The sequence below is a fragment of the Dermacentor andersoni genome, chromosome 6 (assembly GCF_023375885.2).
Source record: "Dermacentor andersoni chromosome 6, qqDerAnde1_hic_scaffold, whole genome shotgun sequence".
NCBI lineage: Eukaryota > Metazoa > Arthropoda > Arachnida > Ixodida > Ixodidae > Dermacentor > Dermacentor andersoni.
In genome coordinates, this window is record NC_092819.1 from 165067064 (window position 1) to 165092794 (window position 25731).

Sequence of the window (25731 nt, forward strand, 5' to 3'; positions counted from 1 at the left end):
TTACATAACGTTTGCCTATAATACTGCTACGCAAGGAACAACACGCTTCACGCCGTTTTACCTCGTTTACGGCCGTGAAGTGCAGACTATGTTAGCAGCAATGCTGCCGTGCGACAACATCGATCATCTCGACCTCGCCAAGACGCCGAACTTTTCGTGCAACGCGCGGAAGAAGCCCGTCAGCTTGCCCGAGTGCACATAAAGCAACAACAGAGCATTGATGCGCACCGTTACAATCTTCGCCATCGACATGTCAAGTTCCAACCTGGTGATCAAGTTTTGGTCTGGACTCCCGTGCGCCGCAAAGGACTATCCGAGAAGCTTTTGAGTCGCTACTTTGGACCTTACAGAGTGTTGCAGCGAATTAGTGACGTGAACTACGAAGTCCTTCCTGACGGAAGTCAGCCTCCCCGACGTCGACAATCGCAATCTGAGATTGTGCACGTTGTGCGGCTGAAACCGTACTATAGCCCTTAATATTCAAAGTTTTCAGCCGCTTCGGTTAGTTTTGTGGTTGCTCGTCCATTAGTGCCTTGTGACTATATCGCACACCGCAGTGATTGTGACTATAGCCTATGTGTTCGTCCTAGACCATCTCGGCGCTCTCAGGTCAAGCCTATGCATGCTTTCCTTCTTTATTCTTTTTGAAGAGGGGGTAATGCCACATGGTGTGGCGCAACAAGAGACTGAAGAAGAGGAGAACGAGGTTCGTCTCAGCATCGCGCGTCGCCGCTTGCTTTTTCGTAAAGTGCAACCGCCTGTATCTTGATTCAGCTTGTATACTCCAGCAGGGTATACGCGACAATATTTATCTATTTATTTATTTATTTATTTATTATACCTCAAAGGTCCCTGACTGGGACATTACATGAGGGGTGGGCATAGCATGGCAAAAATGTTGGTTAGGTGAGAAGACTTGAATGATGGGGCTTCGATTGAAGACTTGAAACGGAGCAGGTCACTGATGATGGCGATGAGTTCTGACAGGTGATTCAAATCGTTGGCAATTCAGACAAAAAATGAATTTTGGTATGCCTAGGTCTGGGAGCAAGGTTTCAGGCTTTTGTTAGATCATTCCTCATGAACAGAACAGCCACCAACAGGATTACGCAACTCAAGTCAGATGAGTTCGCACTAGGGGCCAGAGGCACTCCCCAAGGAGCAGTCATCTCCCCTTTACTCTTCAACATAGTCATGAAGGGCTTATCGGAGAGGCTCAGATCTCTTCCTAATATAAGCCACTCGCTATACATGGACGGTATCACGATTTGGTGCCCGGGAGGATCACTCGCAGAGGTAGAGTACGCGCTACAATCAGCCCTAGACGCAATGGAGTTTTACCTGGAAGACACAGGCCTCCAACTATCCCCAAACAAATCTGAATTGTTACTCTACAGGCTGGCCAGGCAAGGTGTTAGGGGGCTCACCCTCCTTAACCAACTTCCCATATCCCTCTTTGCAAGAAACGGGCAGCCCATTCCTGAAGTAGAATCTATCCGAATCCTAGGATTACTGATTGACGTGCGTGGATGTAACGCCAAAACGCTGACGCGCATCACGGCCAAAACCGAGAGCATGCTGAGACTCTTTGCTAGAGTATCCGTACGAAAGAAGGGACTAGGTGAAGACCACCTCCTCAGGATCCATCACGCTTTCGTAATGAGTCACGTCAACTATGTAGCATCGGCCCTTAACTGGACCAAAACCTAAAAGAATACGCTTAACATTCTCATGCGCAAGAGCACCGAAAAGGTACTGAGGCTCCCAGTAACCACTTGCTCGGACAGGTTAAGCAAACTGGGTATGTACAACGACATTGATGAAGTGATCGAAGCGCAGGTCACCGCTCAGGTAGTCAGGCTCTCGTCAACCAGGGCAGGGAGATGCATCCTAGACGGGGCCTGCCTGGCTCCGAGAATTCTCAATGAACGGAAAATCACCTTATCCCGGGAGGCACGGGCAACCTTTGTGGTCAGCCCATTCCCTCGAAATATGCACCCGCAATACAATGTAGGGAGGCGAAAAGCCCGAGCACTGTCGCTTTTACAGAAGGCCAGCGAGAATCAAGATTCGACTGTCTTTGTCGACACGGCTCAGTACGGCAACTCTAGCATGTTCGCGTTGGCAATCATTGACGGCAAAGGGGAATTACGCTCCTCGGCCTCGGTTAGGTTAGCTATGAGCGGAGTCGCAGGACAAGTCGCCATAGCCCTGGCCATGACCGAAACCTCGCGCAGCAACGTTTTCACCGACTCACGAGTGGCCATCAAAGCTTTCGAATCGGGCAACCTAGCCCGAGAGGCTGCCTTCATTCTGGAAAAGAGAACAAACCCTGGCACTCACTTCATCTCTTGGTTTCCCGCCCATATGGGTGCGGACGTTCATCAGAACATACCTAACCTCAACGAGCTTGCCCATAACCATGCGCGAGATCTAACGCGCGGCGGCGGCATGGAGGCCTTATGGGGACAGGATGAAATTCAGCAGAACGATCCGCTCCTTACTTTTCAGGAGATATCTCACTATGGGCTTAGTAGAAGGGCCTATCCTCTTCCTCACCTGAAGTTAGACAGGTCTCAGTCAGTTTCACTTAGAATGCTCCAGACGGGCTCATTCCCCTCGCTGGGCTTTCTCAGCCTTATCTACACAGACATCGACTCCAGCTGTCCGGACTGTAATGAGATTTATTGTTCCTTAGCGCACATGCTCTGGCAATGCCCCGCGTTACCTAACGGCCCTCTATCCAGCGAAGCCGACTGGGAAGAGGCACTCTGGAGCCTATCGCTCCAGACACAACTAGAGGCAATCCAGAGGGCCCAAGAAAGGGCGGAACATCACGGTATTCCTGCCCCGACTTGGACGAGGCCAGCGGCTTCCACGGGTCCCCGATAGGGGCCCCCGCTGAAGCTCCTCAGGATCAAATAAAGTTCATTGTCTGTTTGTCTGTCTGGTATACAACTGTACGTGCGCATGGGGGGTTCACATCGTTGGGGTTAGTACTGCGGGAATAGCAATCGGTGGTCTCATAACCTTGTTACCCGGTGGCAGTGAATAATAAAATTTATGAAATAGAGCGAGTCTGGCTATTTTACGCCGGGATGCGAGGAGGGGCAGATCAAGCTGCGCTTTTGATGCTGTGATACTGCTGCTGTGGGAATAGTCAGACAGAATGAATCTAGCAGCGCAGTTTTGAACGGATTCGAGGGTGTTGATTAGGTTAGTATGATGAGGGTCAAAAACAGTGCTAGTCTATTCAAATTTTGGGCATATGAGGGTCTTGTAAGCAAGTAACTTAACAGAGGGTGGGGCAAATGCCAGATTGCGACGAAAATAGCCCAATAACCGGTTAGCCGAACTGATGACGTTGTTTACATGACGTGTCCAAGTTAAAGCATTAAAAATATGGATACCTAAGTATTTGTAGGAGTCAGTAGGTGCAACAACGTTTTCGGTAATAAAATAAGATGGAACCACATAGTTACGGCAGAGGTGAAATAATAGCAGGGAAGTCTTACTTATATTAAGCGCCACGAACCATGTGTCACACCAAGTTAATACTTTGTTAAGATCCTCTTGCAAGCTGGAGACATTATCAGGATTAGTTATTGGGCAATATATGACACAGTCGTCGGCGAAGAGGCAGATTTCAGATGTTACAAGGAAGGTCGTTAATATAGATTAGGAAAAGAAGTCAACCAAGGACGGTTCTTTAGGGTACGCCTGAAAGGACGGAAGACATCGGCGATGAATGTGACTTCGTGCAAACAAACTGTTGGCAGTTAGTTAGGAATGCCCTTATCCATGCTAATACTGATGGATGTTGGTTAAGATTTGAAAGTTTTAGTATTAAACGTTCATGAGGGACCTTATCAAAAGCTTTTTCATAATCCGAAAACAAGACGTCAACAGGAATGTTCTGGTCAATAAAAGAATGCAAGTCGTGTGAAAAGTGCGAACTGTGTGTCACAAGAACGTCTTTTGTGGAAACCATGTTGATTAGGATGAAAGAAATTAACAGAGGATAAAAAATTAGCTACGCTAGAGTAACTAACATGTTCCATGATTTTGGAGCAGGTGCAAGTGATTCAAATTGGTCTATACAGTGGAACCCCGATTAACGACTTTCTCGGGACCGCGAAAAAGTGTCGTAAAATGCGGGCGTTGTAGAATCCCAACATAAGTTATGCCTATAAATATACTACTTATTTCACGCGACGGATTTACAAGAAACTTCAATGTAAACTACTAACATACTCTACAGCGCTTGGAAACCCAAATTACCAAAACAGTAAATGCGATAAGAATTAATGCTGCAGTACAGGCACTGATCATGCTTTATTCAAGCAAACCTTTACAGCATTCCACTTCCCATTGCCGCGTTTCCCACCAGCTGGCGCGAACATTAAAAAAAAGCCGGTAAGTCCCTTTTGGACCTTGTTTGATCTGTGAACCAAGAGCGTTCGCTTGAGTTGGGAAACATCCAAAAGGCGATCCTCTGCGGCGTTGCGTGAACAGATGAAGTTCCGGATGCCGCCTATGTGCCGTAGCACCTCGCTGAACGTAGTAGGCACAGGCACGGTAACTGTGGTGTCGTCGTTGTCCTCGACCGATGTCGCAGCGATGTCGGCACTAGGCGAAGCCTCCTCGATGGTGTCATCCAGCGACACCTCGCCACAGATCGCAACATTGTCGTCAGCCTCCATGAACTCGGCGAAGGTCGTAGTGAGGTTTAAACCCTCGAAATCATCGGCGGCGAAGCCTGCATCGGCCTCGAGCGACATTGAGGTTGTTGCGTCCCCAACAGAGGAGGCAGTCTCTTGCTTAAAGCCACAGTGCTCGAACGAGTTAGCGATTGTGCTTCGCAACACTGCGTCCCACAAACTGGCAATAAAATGAATGCCGTCGATAACAGTTATCTTTCTTTCCTACTCGGTGCGCTCCATAGCCGCCAGCCGACGCTGCACTAACCACTTCCAATACCCTTGCTTGACGCACTTAATGATGCCGGCATCCAGCGGCTGCAGCCGGCTTCTGTAGTTGGGCGGAAAAAAAAAAAACTTTATGTTCCTCAGGCTCGGTGTATCGGGTGGGTGGCACTGTGCGTTGTCCACGAAAAGCAATATTTTCCTTGCCTTAGCAACCATTTTGTCATCCAGCTGCTGCAAAAAATTGCTGAAGAGCGAAGACGTCATCCACGCCTTTTTGTTGAAGTTCTAGCTGCACGGCAGCGTTTTCAAGTTCTTAAAGCACCGTGGCTTTGCAAACTTTCCAACAACAAGCACAGGCAGCCTCTCGGAACCGTCCTCGTTAGCACAAAATAGTGCTGTCACATGCTGTTTACTGCGTTCGCCACCATGACAGCTGTTACCCTTAAACGCAAGGGTTTGCTCAGGCTGCATATGGTAAAAAATACCGCTCTCATTGGCGTTGAAAACATCGCAGGGCTTGTATGCAGCAGTCATCTCCGGCAGTAACTCCATCCACTCGTTCACCATCGAAACGTCCACGGAAGTGCTTTCTCCGCAGGAGCGGCTGTACACAATCCTGTTTCGTTTTTTAAAGTGATACAGCCACCCGTTCAATGCCTAAAACTCGTCGATGCCCAGACGCAATGCCACAAGGTCCGCCTTTTCTTTTAGAATGGCGCCATCAACATTAATCGTAGAGCTCCATGCTTGATGCAGCCACTCGACGAGAACTTTTTCCAACTTCTTATGCTGTCCTTCTTTTGCCGCTTTCCGCTTGAGCCCGAACTTGTTGGCATTCTGCAATATCACCGCTTTGTTTGCCAGGATCGTCTCAAGCGAAGATTTGGGTATCTTAAGGTCCCGGGCAATGCTGACTTTCGTGGCTCCATGCCGCTTTTCTGCTTCCTCGATAATATTCAGCTTTTTGCTGAGCGACAGAATTGTTCGCTTTCGGGACATTGTGCGTCGCGTTGCTTCACACAACTCAAAACCTCCGCTGAACGCTGGTCACTAGGATTACGACAAAGAACACATGCGATAAACCTAGGCCTCTCTGCGCTATTTTGTCGGCGATCTGCTGCTGGGAAATTGGAAGGAGAGAAACGCTTCCCCAATGCGACGAGAGGCACCGCCGCTGAGAAGAGAGGTAGAAAGTGATTGTGTAGAAGAAAAGGCGCTATTTCAGCACAGCGAGCGTCGCGGGCAGCTGCTGGTAGGGGAGTGAGAAACGAACGATGAGACGAGGCAGAGGAGACAGCTGCACTGGAGCGGACCGGTCGAGCGGTGTCAAGCGCTCCGCATGCGGAGAGACAGAGCGAGGAAAGAGACCCGCAGCCCTTTTCTTTTGTCTGCCGTTCCGTCCCGCGCTTCGCAAGGTTCGTCGTATAACGCGAGTCAGGCGTAAAATTGCGTCGGATAACCGGGGTTTTTAATGCATTGCTTCTATGGGGACTTCGCCGAGACTGCGCTAATCCATCGTAAAACCCCGGTCGTCGCAATACCAGGGGACGTATAACCGGGGTTCTACTGTAATTAGTTGGGGAATGTTTGTTGCCTTTCTTAAATAGAGGAATTACTTTACCAATTCGCCAGTCTTGTGGAACATAACCGGTTGTTAGTGACTGCTGAAATATGAGTGATAAGATTAAACTGCATATGTGTTTTGTGTTCTTTAAAACTTAAGCGTTTATGCCATCAACACCAACTGATGATGAATTTTTTGGGGAGTCTATAATCTTAACGATAACACTGGGGTTAAAGATAATGTCTGGCATCTCAGGACACCTGTAAGCTGGGCCATCAGGAAGATATTGAAGAGGTTCAAGGGTGAATACAGAGCAAAACGTATTATTCGATACATTAGTGACTGCGGAATCGGGTATAGGAAAGCCATCGGAGCCATAGATGTGTATATTGTTAGATTCAGTGGGATAAATATATTTCCAGTGGACCTTAGGGTTGTTTTGCAGCATGGAAGGTAATGAATTAGAGTAGAAGTTTCACTTTTTTTTTAATGCTAGTGTGTCGTAATTTTTAGCAGCGCAGTAGTATCTGTCCCAAGTGAATTGAGAATTGGTATGTTTAGCATGTCGGAAGAGGTGTTTTTTGTTATTATTTAGATGCTTTAAGTTCATATTAAACCAAGGCGATTGCATTTGTTCACTCACTGTAATAGTAGGAATGTAAAATCCAATTGTTGCATCTCTGCTTAAAAAAGGAGCCAGTTCGATTCGGTTGAGCAGGGCTGATATGTCGAAGCGAGATGGTCACAGAAGGCTGGTAATTCATTTATTAGGCTGGAGTAGTGGCCTCGGTCATAAAGTGCAAGTTTTTTTTTATACTTTTTTTACGTTTGTGTAAATTACAGGAAAATGTGGTATGGGTAATAGTGTGGTCACTGAGGCTTTGCACATGTGTAACTACAGAGAAACTTTCGGGGTGTGAGATTAAAATAAGGTTAAAATAAGGTCAAGAATGTTTGAGAAATGATCGGTGTAGATCAGAAATGATCGGTGTAGATCGGTGCGTATTGGCTGGGTGATGAGCTGGGATAAGCCGAAAGTGAGACACGTGTTGATGAGTTGGCAAGAAACGTTACTTTATGATCACGTGGAAGTAAGGTCAGACCAGTCAATCGCGGGAAAATTGAAATCACCGAAGGGCAGAATTGAAAATTTTGGGTGTGTCTTAGCTAGCGTGTTCAGAGCGTCACGAAAGTCATATACAATAGTTCCATTAGCATTCAGTGCGCAATAACGGACTCCAATGAGATTGCGTGGTAGTGATGTGTTGCAACATAGCCAAATCATTTCTAATGGGGATGATAAGTTGATTAGCGTACAGTGCAGTCAACGATTGGTAGCGATAATAACACGACCTCCACGGGAATTGTCGTTTCGGTCTTTACAAAAAATGTCAATTTGTTAAAGAGAGACGTGCAATGAAAACATTTTTTTTCATTTATGGGAATAAACTGGTAAAGTTTGGCATGCAGGTGTGATTTGTTACGCTGATGTAACAAATTAGGTTTCTGATATTTATTATAGTTTTCAAGTTACAGCAATTAACAGCCTCTAATGGTCATCCCCAAATTAATTATTTACACATAAGTTCACCAAGATTTTCACATCCACATGTTCACAAAAGCCCATTCTGTGCAATAAAGCTATTGGTTTATTTTTTAAATGCCAAAATGAGCATAAATATGTTTTTTTAACTTTCTTATGCATATTGTTTAACGACTTTTGCAAAAACGAATTATAAATTTTTTTATGAGGTCCAGTTAAAAATGGACAACTGTACTGCACTCATCAAGGTTTCATCAATCTTTATTGCAGTCATCAATCAAGTACAAAAGACAGAATGATTTTGTCTTCATTCGTTGTGAAATGGCACTGGGATGACAGAAAGCAACTGCACAAGAAATGAAAGCTGAGAAAACGGTGCTCAAAGTATCACTTGTTGTAAACATTTAAATCTTTCCTTTGAGCACCTAAAACCGGCCTGGGATGTAGTCCTTTGTTAATGAGGACACATTTTCTTTACATTTTGATGTAGTTTTTCGCTTTCCTGCAGCAGTTTAGTGCACCTTAGTTGCCTCTTTGATCAGCGTGCATCCATTCGTCGTGCAGAGCTAGATGACAGCGCATTCAGAATGTCCGCTCTTGGCTCTCGTTGTGCAACCTGTTTCTTTGTGAGAGTTGGTATCTGAAATCTGCAGCTGAATATTTGACGTGAAAACTTCTGCCCCGCCGATTTCGCATTGCCGTCACCACCGCTCACAGACGCGCCTTCCCCATCACTCGCGGTCGCGCCTTCACCATCGCTCGGGGTCACGCCTTCACCATCGTTCGTGGACGCGCCTTCCCCCTTGCTCGCATTTTCACCATCGCTTGCAGACACGCCTTCACCATCGCTCGCAGACACGCCTTCACCATCGCTCGCAGACGCGCCTTCACCATCGCTCGCAGACGCGCCTTCACCATCGCTCGCAGACGTGCCTGCCCCATCACTCGCAGACGTGCCTTCCCCATTGCTTGCGGACGTGCCTTCACCATCGAGATCGCCCCCGGTAGCGCCTTCCGCATTGCTCGCCCCCGATCGCGCCTTCACCATTGAGATTGCCCCCGGTCGCGCCTTCCCCATTGCTCGCTCCTGGCCGCACCCTCACCATCGCTCGCGGTCGGGCCTTCCCCATCGCTCGCGGACACGCCTTCTTCATCGCACGCGGTCGCGCCTTCCCATCGCTCGCAGTCACGCTTTCACCATCGCTCGCGGTCACGCCTACACCATCACTCGCAGTCGCGCCTTCACCATCGCTCGCGGACGCGCCTTCACTATCGCCAACGCGATTGTCAGCTCACCCTTGCACACTTTCACTTGCAAATAGAGAATACGGTGCACGGTGATGATGATGGCAAAAATGCGCCTGGAGTCTCTATTTAATTCTATCACATAAAACATCAAAACAGCTCACCAATTCATTTGACAGTATTTGCCTGATTTTAACACACCCCTAAGTCAAAACTCTGCCTGCTTAGAAATGACATTGAGGCTTCAAAAAAAAAGTACAGAAATCGATATAACGAACTTCACAAGAACGTGGCAAACTTATTTTGAAAGGTCATTATAGTGAAAGCCCCAAAATTAACCATTTTACCCATCAACCCACGAGTTGATCAATTGTCATTGGTCCATGAGTTCAATTGTCACTGCATGAGCAATCCACCAAAACACCACTGTGGGTGTCAGCCTGTGCTGTTGCTATTTTGCACAGATTCCACCACCACGCACCACTGAAGCATGCTCGAAAGTGACGCTGACGCTGAGATAGCCACCAACAAAGAGGAACCTCCAAGTCACTTCCAAAGTGCACAGTTTCTTTGTTTGTTTTTCACATTCCTTGCCACTGACACCACAACCGTGTCGCTTGAGGGTGGGGACACCTGAACTATTTCAAAGTGCAAACGACCAGAAAGTGCAACCATATGGCACCAAGCACAGAGGTTAGGTTACATTTCTATGCACGCATAACTGGTACGGCCGCAGAAAGAAATGCTAAAGAAAGAGGCATGGACAGAAAGAAGGGATGAACACGACATCCCCTTTCTGCACCTTGTCATCTGCTTTTCTACTGTTCCGGCTGCCGTAAAGGATACATGAAAATCAAAGAATCTCTAGATTTAGTAAAATTTGTAGTATTGAGGCATTGCTAACATGACACGGAAATTGAAAAAAGATCATTATTTTGAAACCTTCATTATTCTAAGTATGGACAGCTGGGCTAGTTGGTTGTGATTGGCATTATGAAACATCGTGCCAGTGCACAATTGAACACGGACGAGAAGAGAAGGACTACACGAATACCGGTGTTCGTGTTGTCCTTCTCTTCTCGTCCGTGTTCAATTGTGTGCTGGAGCGATGTTTCATAATGCCAATCGCAACTAACTAGCCCAGCTGTCCATATTTAGCGATATACTTTCTAGTACCTTGGGCCGTCTTCCCTCCTCTTATGTGTGCAAACCCTTCCTCGACCCTTGTCAACTGGCGTTCGTGTTGTCCTTCTCTTCTCGTCCGTGTTCAATTGTGCGCTGGAACGATGTTTCATAATGCCTTCGGTATTCTGAAGTTCGTAGTACTGAAATATTTTACCATTGAACTTTAGGCAGTCAGCAGGGGATTTCTAAAAACTTCATTAATGTGAAAAATTTTTTATCCTGAAAAGTTTGTCAATGTGGTGTTCATAGTAACGAGCTTTCACTGTGCAAGTCTGGTGTGCACTGCATTTTCTGGCGAGAAAAATGGGCAAGGGTCTACTATGTGTTGCACATTAGCGGCCGGTATCCTAAAGGCGACTTCACCGCAATACAATTATGTTATGTGGTAAAGTATATGAATGCCGTGAACACAAAGATTTGGTTTTATACCCGACTGCATGTGCAGGCATGCATTAGAACCAGGTCAATACCATAATCAGACATTGTGAGCTACCGTTACTGCATGTACCATTATTGCTTAAAAATCTTCCTAGGGCAGGTCAAAAATAGGCATTTTTGACAGGAGAGGGACGTGTATCAATGCATTCTCTCATAAGCTCCACCAGGACAGACACTGCCACTAAAAGGGTCACCAGTGACTGAGGTCACGATATGGGTCAGGCCACATACATGCTGACTGATCAAGTTCAAATTATCTGGCAAACGCCCATTTTAGGATTGAAATAACAAAAGTGTGGGCCCATAAAAATGCATGAACACTGGCCGGGACCTTTGGTCGGAACCAAATGAACCAGAGCCAAATTTATGGGAGTCAGCTGTATTAATAATGTTACCAGCTTAAGAGCACAAACAAAGCATTAGGAAAATATTTGTTTTTCGCACACCCAGCACACTTTAGAGAATACAAATGATAACGGTTTAGCAGGTGAAGTTTGAATCTGAGTGATATTGCCTGCTCCACTATGTAACTGCTCATTTTATGCCTATACTATGGCTGCGAGGATAACATTTATCAAGATTCTATGAGTAAGCACAATTGACGATTATGAAGTATTTAAACAATCTGGAAAGTATTCGTATTTACAAAAGCATTCGATTAAAACATTTGCACACATGCAAAAGCACCTGTTGTCCCGTGCATTCAGGCCACATTAAAGATACCCTGGTGGTCAAAATTAATCCGGAGTCACTCACTACGGTGTGCCTCATAATCGAATTGGGGTTTCGGCATGTAAAACCTTAGAATTCAAATCAAGATTTGCACACTGCTAATATCTTCTTTGCAATCAGCCAGCGCAAGGCAGGGTTAATTGGAGACCATTCGGAAAGGTGTTCCTCCTGCAGTGGGCATAAGAAATAGGCTGGTGAGGAGGATGGTAGTGACTGTCTTTCTGTTGCGGCTTTTGCACTGCACACTGTGCAGCAGCAACCGAGCTCTGTGACACTGATACTTTTGGCATGGCAAACTGCAAAGGAACTGTGCCAAGCAAGCAACATCATCAAAACACGCGCATCACTGGCAGAACCGACAGTGCCTCTCTTGTGGCAGCACCTTGAGGAAACACAGTAAAGTACCCACTCAGCCTTTCCACTGGCCACAGCATGTGTCGCTCCAAAGTTTTCGCCAATGTACGTCCCTATTGCAGAATCACATTCACGATCAGTCAGGCCTACTCACCGTCTTGAAGTACGACTCGGAAGCAATGTCGGCCTTGTTGAGTGTCTTGAGCAGGAACATGGGCCACGAGGAGGCATTCATGCGAAAGCCCAGAGGCGGCTGCAGCATTCCCCCGACCCGCTCGCAGTGCCCAATGGGCTTCACCTCCTGTGCCATGAGAGGGGGCATCATAGGTTCAGACTGGGTGCGAAAAACTTGTCGGAAATGACAGCAACACAAAAAAAAATTCGCAGTTCTGCCCGGAAGGCAAAGCACCAATTGCTATAACAAATTAGCAGACAGTGGTACAAAGTAAGGATAGTAGCTTTATTGGCCGTATAATCTTGTAAACATTCGCTTAGTAACTAAATTAACAATGATAGAATGTGTAAGCATGATTCAACGAGGAGGTAAAAAGAAAGACACACAGAGAGTCTTGTGTGTCTGCTTCTTTCTACGTTCTTGTTCAGTCGCACTTATACATTCTATCATGGACTCAAACCAACTAGCCCGTCAACGCGTTTTAACTAAATTAACCAGCACGGTGTCATGTGCGCACAGGTAAACATGAATACATCTCACTGGATGAGTGCGGAAACTTGCAGTGAGAATTCTGGAGTTAGGAATCGCGGCAGCAGCCGTGAGCCAATCGACCTCCATGAATCTGTCGCTTCAACGTCAATGAAACACCGAAAGCACAGTGCATAGGAAGCTACCAGCACTACGTGCACTCTGCAAACATCGCAGATCGCTTTGAAGATGAGGCCCGTGCGGGTGCACACTTTGGCCACACCACAGATCGCTTTCAAGATACATGAGCGCCAGCAACACGCCCCTACGGCGTACGCCAAAGGCACCTACTACGGCGTCCGCAGTTCACGTGGCCAATGCCGTAGTAGACGCCGTGGTTGTCTCCACTCTGTGTGAAGTGGTGGGCGAGGAGGACATCGAGACACCCTAGCAGCCGCCGGAGAAGAACGCCCCTCCTTCCTCACCTGACCTTCCTGCCTCGCGCGCCACAAGAGAGGGCACACATCCGGGCCACGTTCCTCGTTCGCGCATGCGAGATTGAACTGCGTTTGCCGGCTCACCCTCACACGCTTTCACTCATTTACGGAACCTCACATCGACGGCAGAAATGCGCCTCGAGTGTCCATATAATCGCTATCGCAATAAAACAGACCAACAAGTCAGCGGGGCAGGCACTTGCCACGCATCAAACGCATGCTTTTCAAACAAGTGAAGCCATTCTGCACACAGGTTCTCATGGTTGATGCTCTTGCTTTTTTTCAGCCCACCTACATGACGGTGGATACTTGAATCACAAATAAGATGCTAGGCAATGCAGATCGAACGAATGTGGCACATACTCATGCCCGGAGCAAGTCAGTGCTAAGGGTAGAACAACACAGAGTAAGCATCAATGCTTGCTATGTAGCACTTGGCAAGTTGCTCTAGCAATTCGTCGCAATTTTCCTTTTCTTTTTTTGTGTAGTAATTTTTATCTGCTATAAGGCATTGCCGACTCACCCAAGTAACACTGCACTCCACTCTGCTGGACTTGACAGAATTGTGATACACTGACCCAATCTGTCAAGAACATGCACTAAACACTATTGCAGAGGTAACAATCCCGGATAATTTAACATGCCCACATCTCACGAGTGGTCCAGGAGGACTGACTCGTCCCAATTCAGAATTTTACTTATTTATTTACACAATACTGCAGGCCAGTAATTTGGCCCTAGCAGGAGGGGCTACAAAGGACACATACAATGTAACGAAGATCAACAACGAAAAAAATCAATAGAACACAAAGACCATAGAAATGTTCAACCATCGAAGTTTACAATATGAGACTCGAGCACCTTCATAAACTCGGCGGATTCAAAAATCTGTCGGGGCAAAGAATTCCATTCGGACACTGTTCGCGGGAAAAAGCGTTCTAGCGAAAATTGGTGATAAAGAGTATTAATGGCTGCATCTAGTTATCCTGGTAGTAAAAGGTTTTATGCAATTGGGAAATATTAATTTAGTTTTCCCTGCAAAACAATTGTGAAGAAATCCAAGACGACTAATTTTCCGGCGAGCCTCGAGAGTCGGTACATTGTACTTCTGCATTAATAAGGATGGCGAATCATGCCTTCTGTATCTATCAAAAATACATCTCATTGCCTTTCTTTGGACTCTGTAGAGTCGCATAACATCATTCTTATAATGGGGATCCCAAACTTCAGCAGCATACTCTAGTTTTGACCGAATACATGTATTGTAAGCTAACATCTTGGTACTAACTGGATAAGTTTTCTTTTAAGGAACCACAGCTTCCGCAAGGCTGATGAAGAAATGTCCAATATATGCTCTGACCAAGCAAGCTTATTTGTTAGAGTCACGCCTAAGAACTTATATTGGGAAACTTCTAATACAGGCTGGCTATGGAGCTGATAAGAAAAATAACTAGGACATTTTTTTCTTTGTGACACGTAAAAGTACAGTTTTCTCCGAATTCAGCGCCATACCCCAATGCATACACCAATCATTGATTGCCAAAAGAGTTTTTTGCAACAAGAAATGATCATTTGTGGGTGAAATTTTCTTTAAAAAAAGCACAATCATCAGCAAACATTCTTATGGATACATCATGAGGCACTACGTTCACCAAATCATTGACATAAAGAAGAAACAGTAGCGGACTTCAAACACTCCCCCGTGGAACGCCCGAGGTAACGGACAGCGCACGAAATGGACAATTATAAATTTCCACAAACTGCTTTCTATTGGCTAGGTATGAGGCAATCCACTGAATAATGTACAAAGGTAACCCTATACACTCTAATTTATAGAATAATTTTCCATGAGGCACTGTATCGAAGGCTTTCGATAAGTCTAAAAACAGAATATCAATTTGACCGAACTGGTCAAGTACACTCGATATCTCGTGTACCGTCGAAATAAGCTGTGTGGTTGTAGATAGACCCTTTCGAATACCGTGCTGATGGGGAGACAAAATATTGTTTTTAGAAATGAATTCCTGAATGAAACTCCCGACTGTGTGTTCCAAAAGCTTGCAACAACTACTAGTAACAGAAACAGGACGGTAATTGTTAGGAAGTAGCCGGTCACCGGCTTTATGGACAGACGCTGCACGGGCTATATGCCAGTCAGCTGGTACGACACCAGAAGTTATTGAAAAGTTAAACATTATGGTAAAAAATTTTGAGATTGTTGAGCGTAACACCTTAAAATGCATTTGACAGTCCATCAGGGCCAGTGGATTTCTAATTATCTAGCTTCAATAGCATGGCAAGAACCCTCTCACTAGTTATAGCCAGCTCATTTTCTAATACAGGAGAAACATTTGGCAGGTTATATTTGTCACGTGCTGAAAAAACAGATTGAAAGTACTGATTAAACGTCTCTGCAATAGAAGTTGGGTCATCCAGAATTTTATCAACAACTTTGAGTTCCTTAATCTCCTTTTTACTTGGACTGAGGTAGCGCCAGAACTTTCTAGGATCAGTTTTAATGAAGTCGGCAATAGTGTTGATAAAAAAGTTTCTTGCTTGTTTTACTTTACGTTGCAGATCATGCTTTAGCTCCATAAACTGTGATCTGCTTTAGCTCCATAAATTGTGGAGTGAATGTTTTGTGCTTCTTTCTCAGGCACTTAATTTTTCTTTTGGTTTGTATTATCTCCTGACTAATCCAGGGATTTTTACGGTGCTTTTTAAGTCTTTTTGACGGTATGAAATGTTGAATGCAGAACTTAACTGCGGAATAAAACTGTTGCCACAAGCTTTCAACGTTGTTGGTGCTAACGACACGATGCTCTTCTAAATAATCGATTAGTGCTATGTCATCGGCTCTATTATAGTCTTTTACTGTGGCTGGAGGAATTTTTTCCTTTTGCATCTCCGTATATCTAGTCCAGCAAAAATATGCTCAGAAATTCCAGGTTCAACCTGTACTGTTCCCGAGCTAAATTTTTCAGAAATAAATAGGAGATCTAGAATTGCATTTCCACGGGTGTAAGCTCTAAAAATCTGATCAAGATTAAAAGTAAGCATTAGATCAATTAGAGCAGCAGCCCCTACAGAATATCCATACTGCATGTCCCAGTTCTGGCCACAATACAATAACACCTTGATGTAACAAAATTCAAGAGAATGCAAGCAATTGTTTGTTATTTAAACTCATTGTTATAGTGAAAGCCTGAAAAATTTACCTTATTACAGTCGCCGACTAATTTTCTTCACATGAAAGGGCTGCAAAAATGTCCAAATAATTGACCTGTCTGAAGCAATCAAGTTCAACTAAGAAATTATATATCTTTTTTTAAACTCCAGCGCAGCAGGAAATGTTTTTGCAGACTTTTGCTCAATGCTTCAGTCTACTAGAAATTCGGGGCAGTAGAGTCCATGGAGGCAACTCGTGTCAACTTCCTCACAATACTTTGAACCATAAATGTCACATGTGACCTTGAATGCGTAACACCAACAGTTTCCACTCAGTTCTGAAAATTCATTTCGGTTCCATTCCTTTTTTACACCTTTTACCCTTTCAGGATCAATGACATAAATATACGGCGCCACGAACGAAGTCTGAAATGGTCGATGTCGTACATTTACGGCGCCGTCTGTATGTTAAAAAGCGCGCCAATTTCCAAACTATTTATTTATTAATTTTTTTCATGTGCTGCCACTATGTGGGAATAGGGGTAATTTTTTCCCCGCGTCTCCCTCTCTTAGTTTATGTTGTATGGTTTGTTTTAGCGCTAGTTTGCTCCCGCGCGTCTACATAGTACCACTCAAGCATTGGCGCGCGCGGGCGGATGGCGGTTTGGGCTTTGTTCCGCGGGCAGTTTCTGCTTCTTGCACTTGCAAACCTGATGGCTATCTAAGTTACTAATTGCTCAAAGGGCGATTGCTTATTTCTCACTCGTTTAGTGCTCACGGGGGTGCACATGGGAACGATACCGCCATGCATACGTTCCCATTGCTTTTTTTTTTATGCAAAAGGTTTACTGGCCGCGAACTTGTGATTTCGCCGTGGCCATGCTCCGAAGAGGCACATAACATCACACCGCGTTTCTAGTCACACCATGTTCCTCATCGTTGCGTTTGCCTCCGCTCGCTTCACCAGCTGCATTGCATGCCTGATAACGTCGGAGGATTGAAAAGGAGAGCTCGTGTGCACCGCAACCACAGTTGAGACAGCAGTATGGACGGCGACAATTCTGATAAGCAGGAGGAGGCCTAGAATCGACATCGGAACGAGATGAAGAGGAAACGAATCGCCCAGGAAACAGACGAACAGCGCGCCAGAACATAGCTAGACAGCCAGACTAACCTGGACTTGCAATCAAGATGAACCAAGGCTAACCATGCTATGCCTTAGCTTTCGCTACGTATATCCTGGCATAGCCAAGCTAAACCACTGCCAATTTCTTTTTTTTTTTTTAGACTCGCGAAAACTAATTGCCTCTGGTTGGTGATAAAATGAAGATCAGCGGAAGTTTGTCACACGTTTTGCTTTTTTGACGGGCACACAACCGCACAGTTTTCTTGATAGCGCGCACCTATGCACTTCGATTATGCTATGGATGTACATATTAGTGTAAGAGCAGGAACATTTGAGGCTTGCAAAATATTCTTGTGTGCACATTTTCAAAGCCTTGAACTATAACAATGCATCAAATTTTCAATTCTCATAAGTTTATTTCCTTTTTTACTGTTATTATTAATGAATGAAGAGTACATATATAACGACGGAAAATAGTTTTTTCTTACTTGACGGTCACCCTAGAAAAATCGTGGTAAACTTTTTTTGAAATAAGTCCCTAAGAAGAATTGGAATCTGCAATAAGAACAATCGACCCTGGGCGGTCGCATACGACGAAAAAAATGGACCTTCAAAGGGTTAACAGGCAGAAGGAAACACACTTCCCGCCATTTTCACCCGGCTGCAGAGTTCAAGGAAAGCACGGGTCTTCTGCCCATTACCACTAAGGCCCACTGCAAGCTTGCACCCCAGCCTTGGCAGTTGAGCCCACGGTACGCATACTTAGACAAGCCCAGTAGAGTTTCTGCATACTTTTTTTTTCTGAAGGAAGGAATGCACCAGTGGCAAGCTTCTTGCAACGACATGCCGAGCCACGTCACTCTGGCAAAGTGTTTGTGTCGACCACGCAAGCAAACCATCGCCGCCCACTACTATTAACTCAGCGCCAAGGAAACGCCAAGGGTGCTGCTAGGCCTAACTAACATTGAAGCGATGCCTTAGCATATGGCACTTCAAAAACAACTGCGAGCGATTGCAAAATGCACTGTTCTGAGAACGCTATGTTACTCATTGCGTCAATTGATGATTTGAAAAAATGCTGTTGCGCACGTGCAAAAACGGTTAGAACATGGTAAAGACCTTTGATAATTTGAACGTACTGCCACTCTTTGAGCTCTTCTGCTGCCGTGCGACCTCCTTGCCTCCTCCTCGCCTCTTGCACGTCCTCTCTGCGGGAACCGGTTTTGCGCCCATTTTTCTGCATGACGATTGGTTTGTATGCCATTGCCTTTGGAAACAGGTGGATCTCGCATTTTGCTTGCGTTTTTCTTTTTCATTGGCACCATTTTTCTCTTTACCTTTGCTGGCTCAGCGCAGCAAACGTTGCATGCTGCGTTTCCTACGATGCTGCGCTAGCGCTATGCACTGATGTAGCACATATAACTGCAGCAACAAGCTTGAAAATGGTTATCCAGTTTTAATGTGCAAGCATTCTTTGCCGAGTACCCAGCCTCGTCACACGAAAAGTGCAATGTCTTGCATTTGCACAAAAATGCGTAATTTTCAAAGCTAAGACATTTAATCGTTGTAGTAGTGTAAATGTAGATGATTGGTAGCATCATACGTGATAAGGAACAACTGAAACTAAAAAAATACAGAGAATACCCTTGGGATAAATAGGGCTCCTTAGAAAGCGCATGGATAAACTTATAGTAGGGGTGGGCCAAATGAAAGTTGGGGCTGGGTCAACTTCAATTTTGGTGTTGGGTCATCTTCAAGTTTGGAGGTGGGCCTACTGAAATTTGGGGGTGGGTCAACTTAAAATGTGGGGTGGGCCAGCTGAAGTTTGGGGGATGGGCCAACTTAAATTTGGGGGGTGGGCAAACCTAAATTTGTGAGTGGGCCAACTCTAAATTTGGACATGGGCCAAATTAAATTTGGGGGTAGGCCATCTTAAAATTTGTACGTGGGCCAAATAAAATTTGGGGGTGGGCCAACTTGAAATTCACAGGTCGGCCAATTTAAATTTGTGGATGAGCCAACTTAAATTTGGGGGTCGTCCAAGCTAATTTTAGGGGTGGGCCACCCAAATTTACACGTGGGTCAAATCAAATTTGGTGTTATGCTTCGACAGACTTATACAACTCCAGTAGAGTTTCTGCATTCTTTTCATGGTACCACAAGGAAAACATGATGGCTTGTGCAACAAGTAGTGGCTACAAAAAACTGGCCAAAAGATATTTGTTGCGACAAAGAACAGTGTTGTGCGCGAGGTGGGGCGTCTTTAATATTACTCGTATCAAAGCATCCCCCTAATGCTGCATTTATTTCATTCTTCCAGCCTGCTCATCAGTGTTTTTGCTGCGACAATTTGTATGTTGCATAAAAATAGGGTTGTCCTCAGTATACTGAATATTTTGCTGGGACTCCATTACCTCGCATGTCATCAACTGTTATTCAGTCGGAAATGCAACACTACAGTTTCTGCTTTCAGCTGTAAAGATTTTTATATGCGAACATACAGCCTAGGATCCGTTGCCTATTTTAGTCAAAATTGAAATCGAAACTTGCAGAGAAGCTTTTTTTCAAGCTTACTTGAATGTGTGCATCAGTCACTTAGATACAATGAATGCAGGCCCAGAAAAAATTAATGGCAAGTATAACCGCGGGGTCACGGGTGATGAGCGCTAGCTAGTCCACATGCTGCATTTCTTCAGTTATTGAATATGCTTTGAATTGGGTTGCCACACACACGAGTCGGTGACGATTATTATTTAGTTTTCTGACGGATACATGCAATGTGCAGGGTGGGTTCGCATGATTGCGCACGCTTGCTCGCAGTGAAATTGCACAACCATCCTATTCAGTCTAGAGACCATAGGGCAAAAGCTACTTTCCCAATGAGAAGGCAAACACATGGACGGACGATGCACTTACGACTAATTCAAGGTGTCTACCAAGTTGACATTTCCAAATTCCCTGAATTATCCAGGTTTTCCCTAAGTGCCTTTGCAAAATTCCCTTAGTGACGCAGAACTATGTTTTATGTCAAGACGGGCTGAAACCATACCGCCATATGCTGTCACTCTCTAGCAAGCATATGAAACAAATTAAAAAAAGAACGACTTAATCCAATTTGAATACTAAGGAGTAGTGTTTATGTTATTCAAAAAGAGAATAGAAGGAAGGGGTTGGAAAAATGCACAGCAAATAAAATGTCTTCCAAAAAAATGCAAATCGAGTCGGACAATCTCAAATATGAATAAAAAGGAGATACATACAGAAGCAAATACTTTCGAATATGAGCCATTTCTATCAACTGATAGCACACTCAGTGGCATGAGGCCCGCACTTTGTCACAGTTGGGATTCTCTCTCAACGTAAGTCAACCTCAACTGTTCTGACACTCCCAGCCTGCGCCCGACACCTCAGTGTTGTGTTTCACAGCTTTAAAGCATTTATAATGGTTTGGATGAGGGGCACCTGCATCTCGACATCAGCCCACACTTTGTTTTTGGAGCTCAAGCTCCTTCAAAACGGCAGAAGCAGGCTTCCTTTCCCATTAATTCCTTAATGAATAGGTCCTTTCTGTTCTTGTCTTCCTTCCACCACTCGTTCGCCCCCCGGACCATTTCAAGCATTTTCTTGGCCTGTTGCACAGTTCACGTCTGATTTTTCAAACTCCCTATGGACTGTGAAAACATCCGAAAAATCGGCCAGTTGGAAAAAATAAATGCATGTCATTTACTGCCCTTAAGGGCTCAAACCACCACAGGCACATTCGAAAACGCTCTGAGGGCCTGTCAGTACAGGTATTAGGCATATTGGTGCTCGTACTGTCACACGAAATATGGGGTGCATGCGTGTATAATTAAGGAATACATACTATGTCCCGTGGCAATAGCCCCTTTTCACGCTTGTTATGCTTCACTGCAATACTTTTGCCTATGCTTCACCAAGTAACATTTCTGTACGGAGGCAAAGCTGACTTTCGGGAACCGGCATTATGCAACACACCGTGCTTTCCAAGCTTCTAAGCCAATCGCGAGAACCACAGCGGTGGAGTCTATGCAATTGCTGACAACAGCGAAGTCTTTCAATAAAAAACACGGCACTCAACGGCACGAAGTTTTTGTGAAGGCAAAACGTCCAGAAAATCGGATGGCAAAGAGTTCTTGCCTCCGAAATTTCAGACGTTCTGATACATTGACTTTATGGGGTACGTGGTGGTGCCGCGAAGCCATCCAAATTATCGGGAATCCGGAATGTCGGTCGTTGAGAATACACTGGCAACTCCTCCAGCCGGCGACAGGATGTCAAAGGAAATTAATTACAATTCCTGTCTGTTACTTGAGCCTGCATTACCGTGACTTTCGACCCTTTCAATAAAATTACAGCTAATTACAGCCGTGACCTGTATCATAAAGTAGAAAGAACTTCTAGGCATGTTGCCCTTGCTGCTGCCGCAGTGCCCACTGATTTGTTCATTATCACTGAAAGATTTTTTTTTTCTCACTGGCAAGCACATTGCCAACATGTAAAGCATCTTTCATCTATTTGTGTGCATGTGTGTTTTTATTGTGTAATGTATAGTAATGTACAATGTTCTCACTCATGCTATAGCCCTATATTGGGCTGCAGTATATGTAAATAAGTAAATAAATAAATTAGGTGTGCAAAACCCGTTGTCACATGTCGGTAGCAACATGTGTGCCATTTCAAATAGGCGATTAACGAACGAGATGGTGGCCATGATGTCTTTCCGGTGCGATTGCTTCCGGTGCTTGGTTGTTTTTGTAAACAAAAATGCCGGCACCCACGCAAGTATAATGTGTGGTATTTTACACAATTTATTTGAGCACATTTTGGAGCCTGCTAGTTTTACACGAGTATGTAATATGCGGAGTTCCGCCGAATTTCGTTGATGCGGGATTGCAGTACAGTGACATTTCATTGTTGAGGTATGAAATGCATGGCATCCTAAGGGTGTTCGCCGGGGATATGAACATATTTTGTTGTCGCGAGAATTTTATAGTCACTGGGTTTCATTATAGAGGGTTTTGACTGTGTGTGTGTGTGTGTGCGTGCGCAAAATGCAGATGGTAAAGCCATGTCTCCACAAGCTGCCATTTGCGCTTCTATGGAGCTTCACTATCATGCAGACATATACTTTGACTTATACATCCTGCAATGGTGGCTTGCACCTTGCGCACGACAGAAGACAGCGTGCTTCCTCTCCGCTTACCTCCCTTGCACTCGTGCGAGGTTGAGACACCATCAACGGCTTATTTTCGCACGCTTTCACCACACATACAGCATATGGGGCATGGCAATGAAGTTATCGTCCTTCGACTTTATACTGAAGATGACAGCGACGCTGACGGCGACTGCAGAAATGCACCTGGGGTGTACCATATAATTGCTATCGCAATAAAAACCTGCAGACTTCAGTGACCCCTTCGGCAGAGACTTTTATCGACAGCATGTGAAATGCACATGAATGATGTGTCTCAATATTGCTTCTCTTTCCAGCAAGCAGTACTAACGACTCACGACAAAAAAAATAATGATAATAATATTTTACATTTATTACAGTAGGAAACATCGCCATTTGCATGCAGAGGTCATAAAAATTATGAGCATTTATATCATCCATGTCATCTTTCACTTCATATATAATTCATATATATATGTATATAATTCACTCAGTAACCGAAATGAGGCTAAGCCGGATTCCCTCGAAATCAGAATCAATAGCAGTCATACACAGCAGCGCTTATACTCAGACTCGGAGTAAAACAAAAAGTACACTGCAATTTCACCGAAAAGGTGAAGCGGTATTAGTGATTGTGAAGCATAAGACAATTACACAAAGGAAGATTACACCACAGAGACGCCAGTATCTTGGTGGTGTGAGGAAACTCGGGCTGTGAAATTAAACAGTCTCCTACTATGAGGTCTTGTAAATACTTCATATCAGGCCGTCACTTTTTGTGAAGGATTCTTTGGGTCACACAAAGTTTCTTAAGTGCAACTGTTATTAAAAAGTTATATATATAAATGTAAGGAGAGGTACAGGGATCGATACCCCGCACTTCCACCAAAATGTTGCAGGAAGAAAGCAGGCCCGTGAGTGTAAAATAATGTATATCTACAACTGGTGTATATGGCGTTCAGGCAATGGCCAGTCTTAGTCTTCCTCTAGTTCACGCCACCTTCTTTCCCTTCACTGTAACAATATATAGCAGAACCTCATTCATACGTTCCCGAAACACAAAATTTTTCGGCACCAATGTTTAGTACGTCGCCAAACTGCGATCGCATGATACGTTTTTCAGCCACTAGATCCCATGTAAACAAGAAAATTCGCAAGGCGTGCACCATCGAGCGCAATATATAGCTGCCTGCCGCGGCAGCTTCACCGCAATACTCGCCTGCCCATCTCACATGAAAGTGTTGGCGTGCACTCAGTTTCTCATTTCGGTACCAGCAAATCTTCTCAGACATCGTCGCACATGGCATTCAGAGCTATCACCGCCAGTCCTAACTGCGATAGGCATCTTCGCCTATCTGTTTCACAGCCCGTGGTGCCGTCGGAAGTGTAGTGCATGCTTTTAATAGGCGATAACCGAAACACGCCTTTTTCTGCTGCAGGCTGTCATCGTATGCATTTTCTTGCCGCTAGATCCCATGTGAACAAGAAAAGGCATGAGGCGCGCGCGATCAGGAACAGCATATAGCCACCCATCTCATGTGACAATGACAGCGTGCACAGTTTCTTATGCCGGTAGCAGCAAATCTCCGAATGCGATATTGCGATAAGCATCTCCACCTATCTGGTTCACAGCGCGTGGTGTGTAGTGCCATTGGTAGTGTACTGCACGCTTTTGGTAGGCGATAATCCAAACGCACCACTGTTCCCTGCTACTAGCAGCGCAATGTGGGCATCACGTTTCGCTTTGGCGGCATCCCGCGTCGCCCGCTAGCTCGCTTTCATTTCGTTTTTTTATAGCGTGAAAGAAGCCTGCAAATACACACAAAATTGCCACGCGACTGGCTACTTGAGGCACTTTGCGTGTATTCATGGGCTTCTTTCAGGCTCGGAAAACACTTTTGTGTAGCTCATATCGAGCAAAAGAAAGGTGTATCAGGAGTTTTTCACGTTGCTCTACAGTTTTCTCAGATAATTTTGATCTAATTATCATATTTGAGAAGGTGATTAATTAAGACTAATTATCTAACTTAGGTGGAATTTAAAAAAATCTGAGCATCTCCAAGTGACAGCAAACAAAATTACCTTAGTTCTGTCCAGCTATGTGCCATTTGCATATGTTTAATGTTTGGCTCAAGTTACATGGGCTCAAGTTACCCTGCATATGGGTCTGGTTCAGAAAACAGGTCGGGCCCCAGCCCCTCTCCTGCAAAAATGTAAACTTACTACCTATGGGATCATTCATTCAGTAAATAAAAGCATGTTGACATAATAAGCATTTGTTTATTGTTTTCTTGATACCCTCAATAATTTGACATTCGGTTGATTCGGACATCTTTTGCAGTCCCGTGAAATCCGAATTAACGAGGTTTACTGTTTAATTTCCATGTTTTTATCATTTTTCGTTACCTTGCAAGTTAGACTGCAGTGTACACCAAGTTTCACCAGGACCCTAACTTTAGATAGAACGAACTTCAGCTACAACAGACCTTTTTTTCACTGTCAGTCTGTTGTAACAAGCGTTGACTGTACCTGGGAGTCGACCAATCGCCAGAAGTCGTTCTTGTTGTCGCCCCCGTCGAGGCGCAGCCGCAGCCGGGGACCCTGGATGCCCACCACTGTTGCGATGCATGTGGAGGTCACATTGCGCGGGTCCTGGGCCTCCAGCTTCATGCCCGCACAAAACTCATTCTTGGGCGGCACCGGGTTCTGTCATTCACAACAGCACCAGCACAGGGCTCTCTCAACAACGAGAAAAAATAGATTCAACTGGCTCGAGTCAAGGTTACAAAAACCGAGAAACAATGCGTCCTAACAAAAGCTTATCCAAAAATTATTGAGTAGGTAAAATTTAAGGCACTGTCATTTTCAAGTGCCCCTATAAATGATATATCGAATGGCAAGAGTTATACAGCAGTGGAAATGACTAAGAGCGTTTTGCAGCAAATTTTGTAGCAGGCAGTGCCAAAACGACATTTGGTTATGAGGCACGCAATAGTTGGAAAGGACACTGAAGTGAGTGGCCTGCAAAAATGAGAGCGGGAAGGATGGACAGGATAGCGCCAATGATGCCTGCACCAGTGGCGCACCAACTATTTTTCGAGTGGGGGGAGGGGG

General features: G+C 45.0%; 1 protein-coding gene across 4 annotated transcripts in view; it reads right to left on the bottom strand.

Moving 5' to 3' along the window:
• Scm (Polycomb protein Scm) overlaps positions 1 to 25731 on the bottom strand; it is a 298625-nt gene that overhangs the window by 136909 nt on the left and 135985 nt on the right. For all 4 annotated transcript variants that reach the window (XM_055066831.2, XM_050172273.3, XM_055066833.2 and 1 more), the window contains 2 exons: positions 25147 to 25323; positions 12144 to 12290 (listed from right to left, as the gene is read on the bottom strand). In XM_055066831.2, coding sequence (XP_054922806.2) covers positions 12144 to 12290; positions 25147 to 25323 — 324 coding nt within the window. The remainder of the gene's footprint in view (positions 1 to 12143; positions 12291 to 25146; positions 25324 to 25731) is intronic.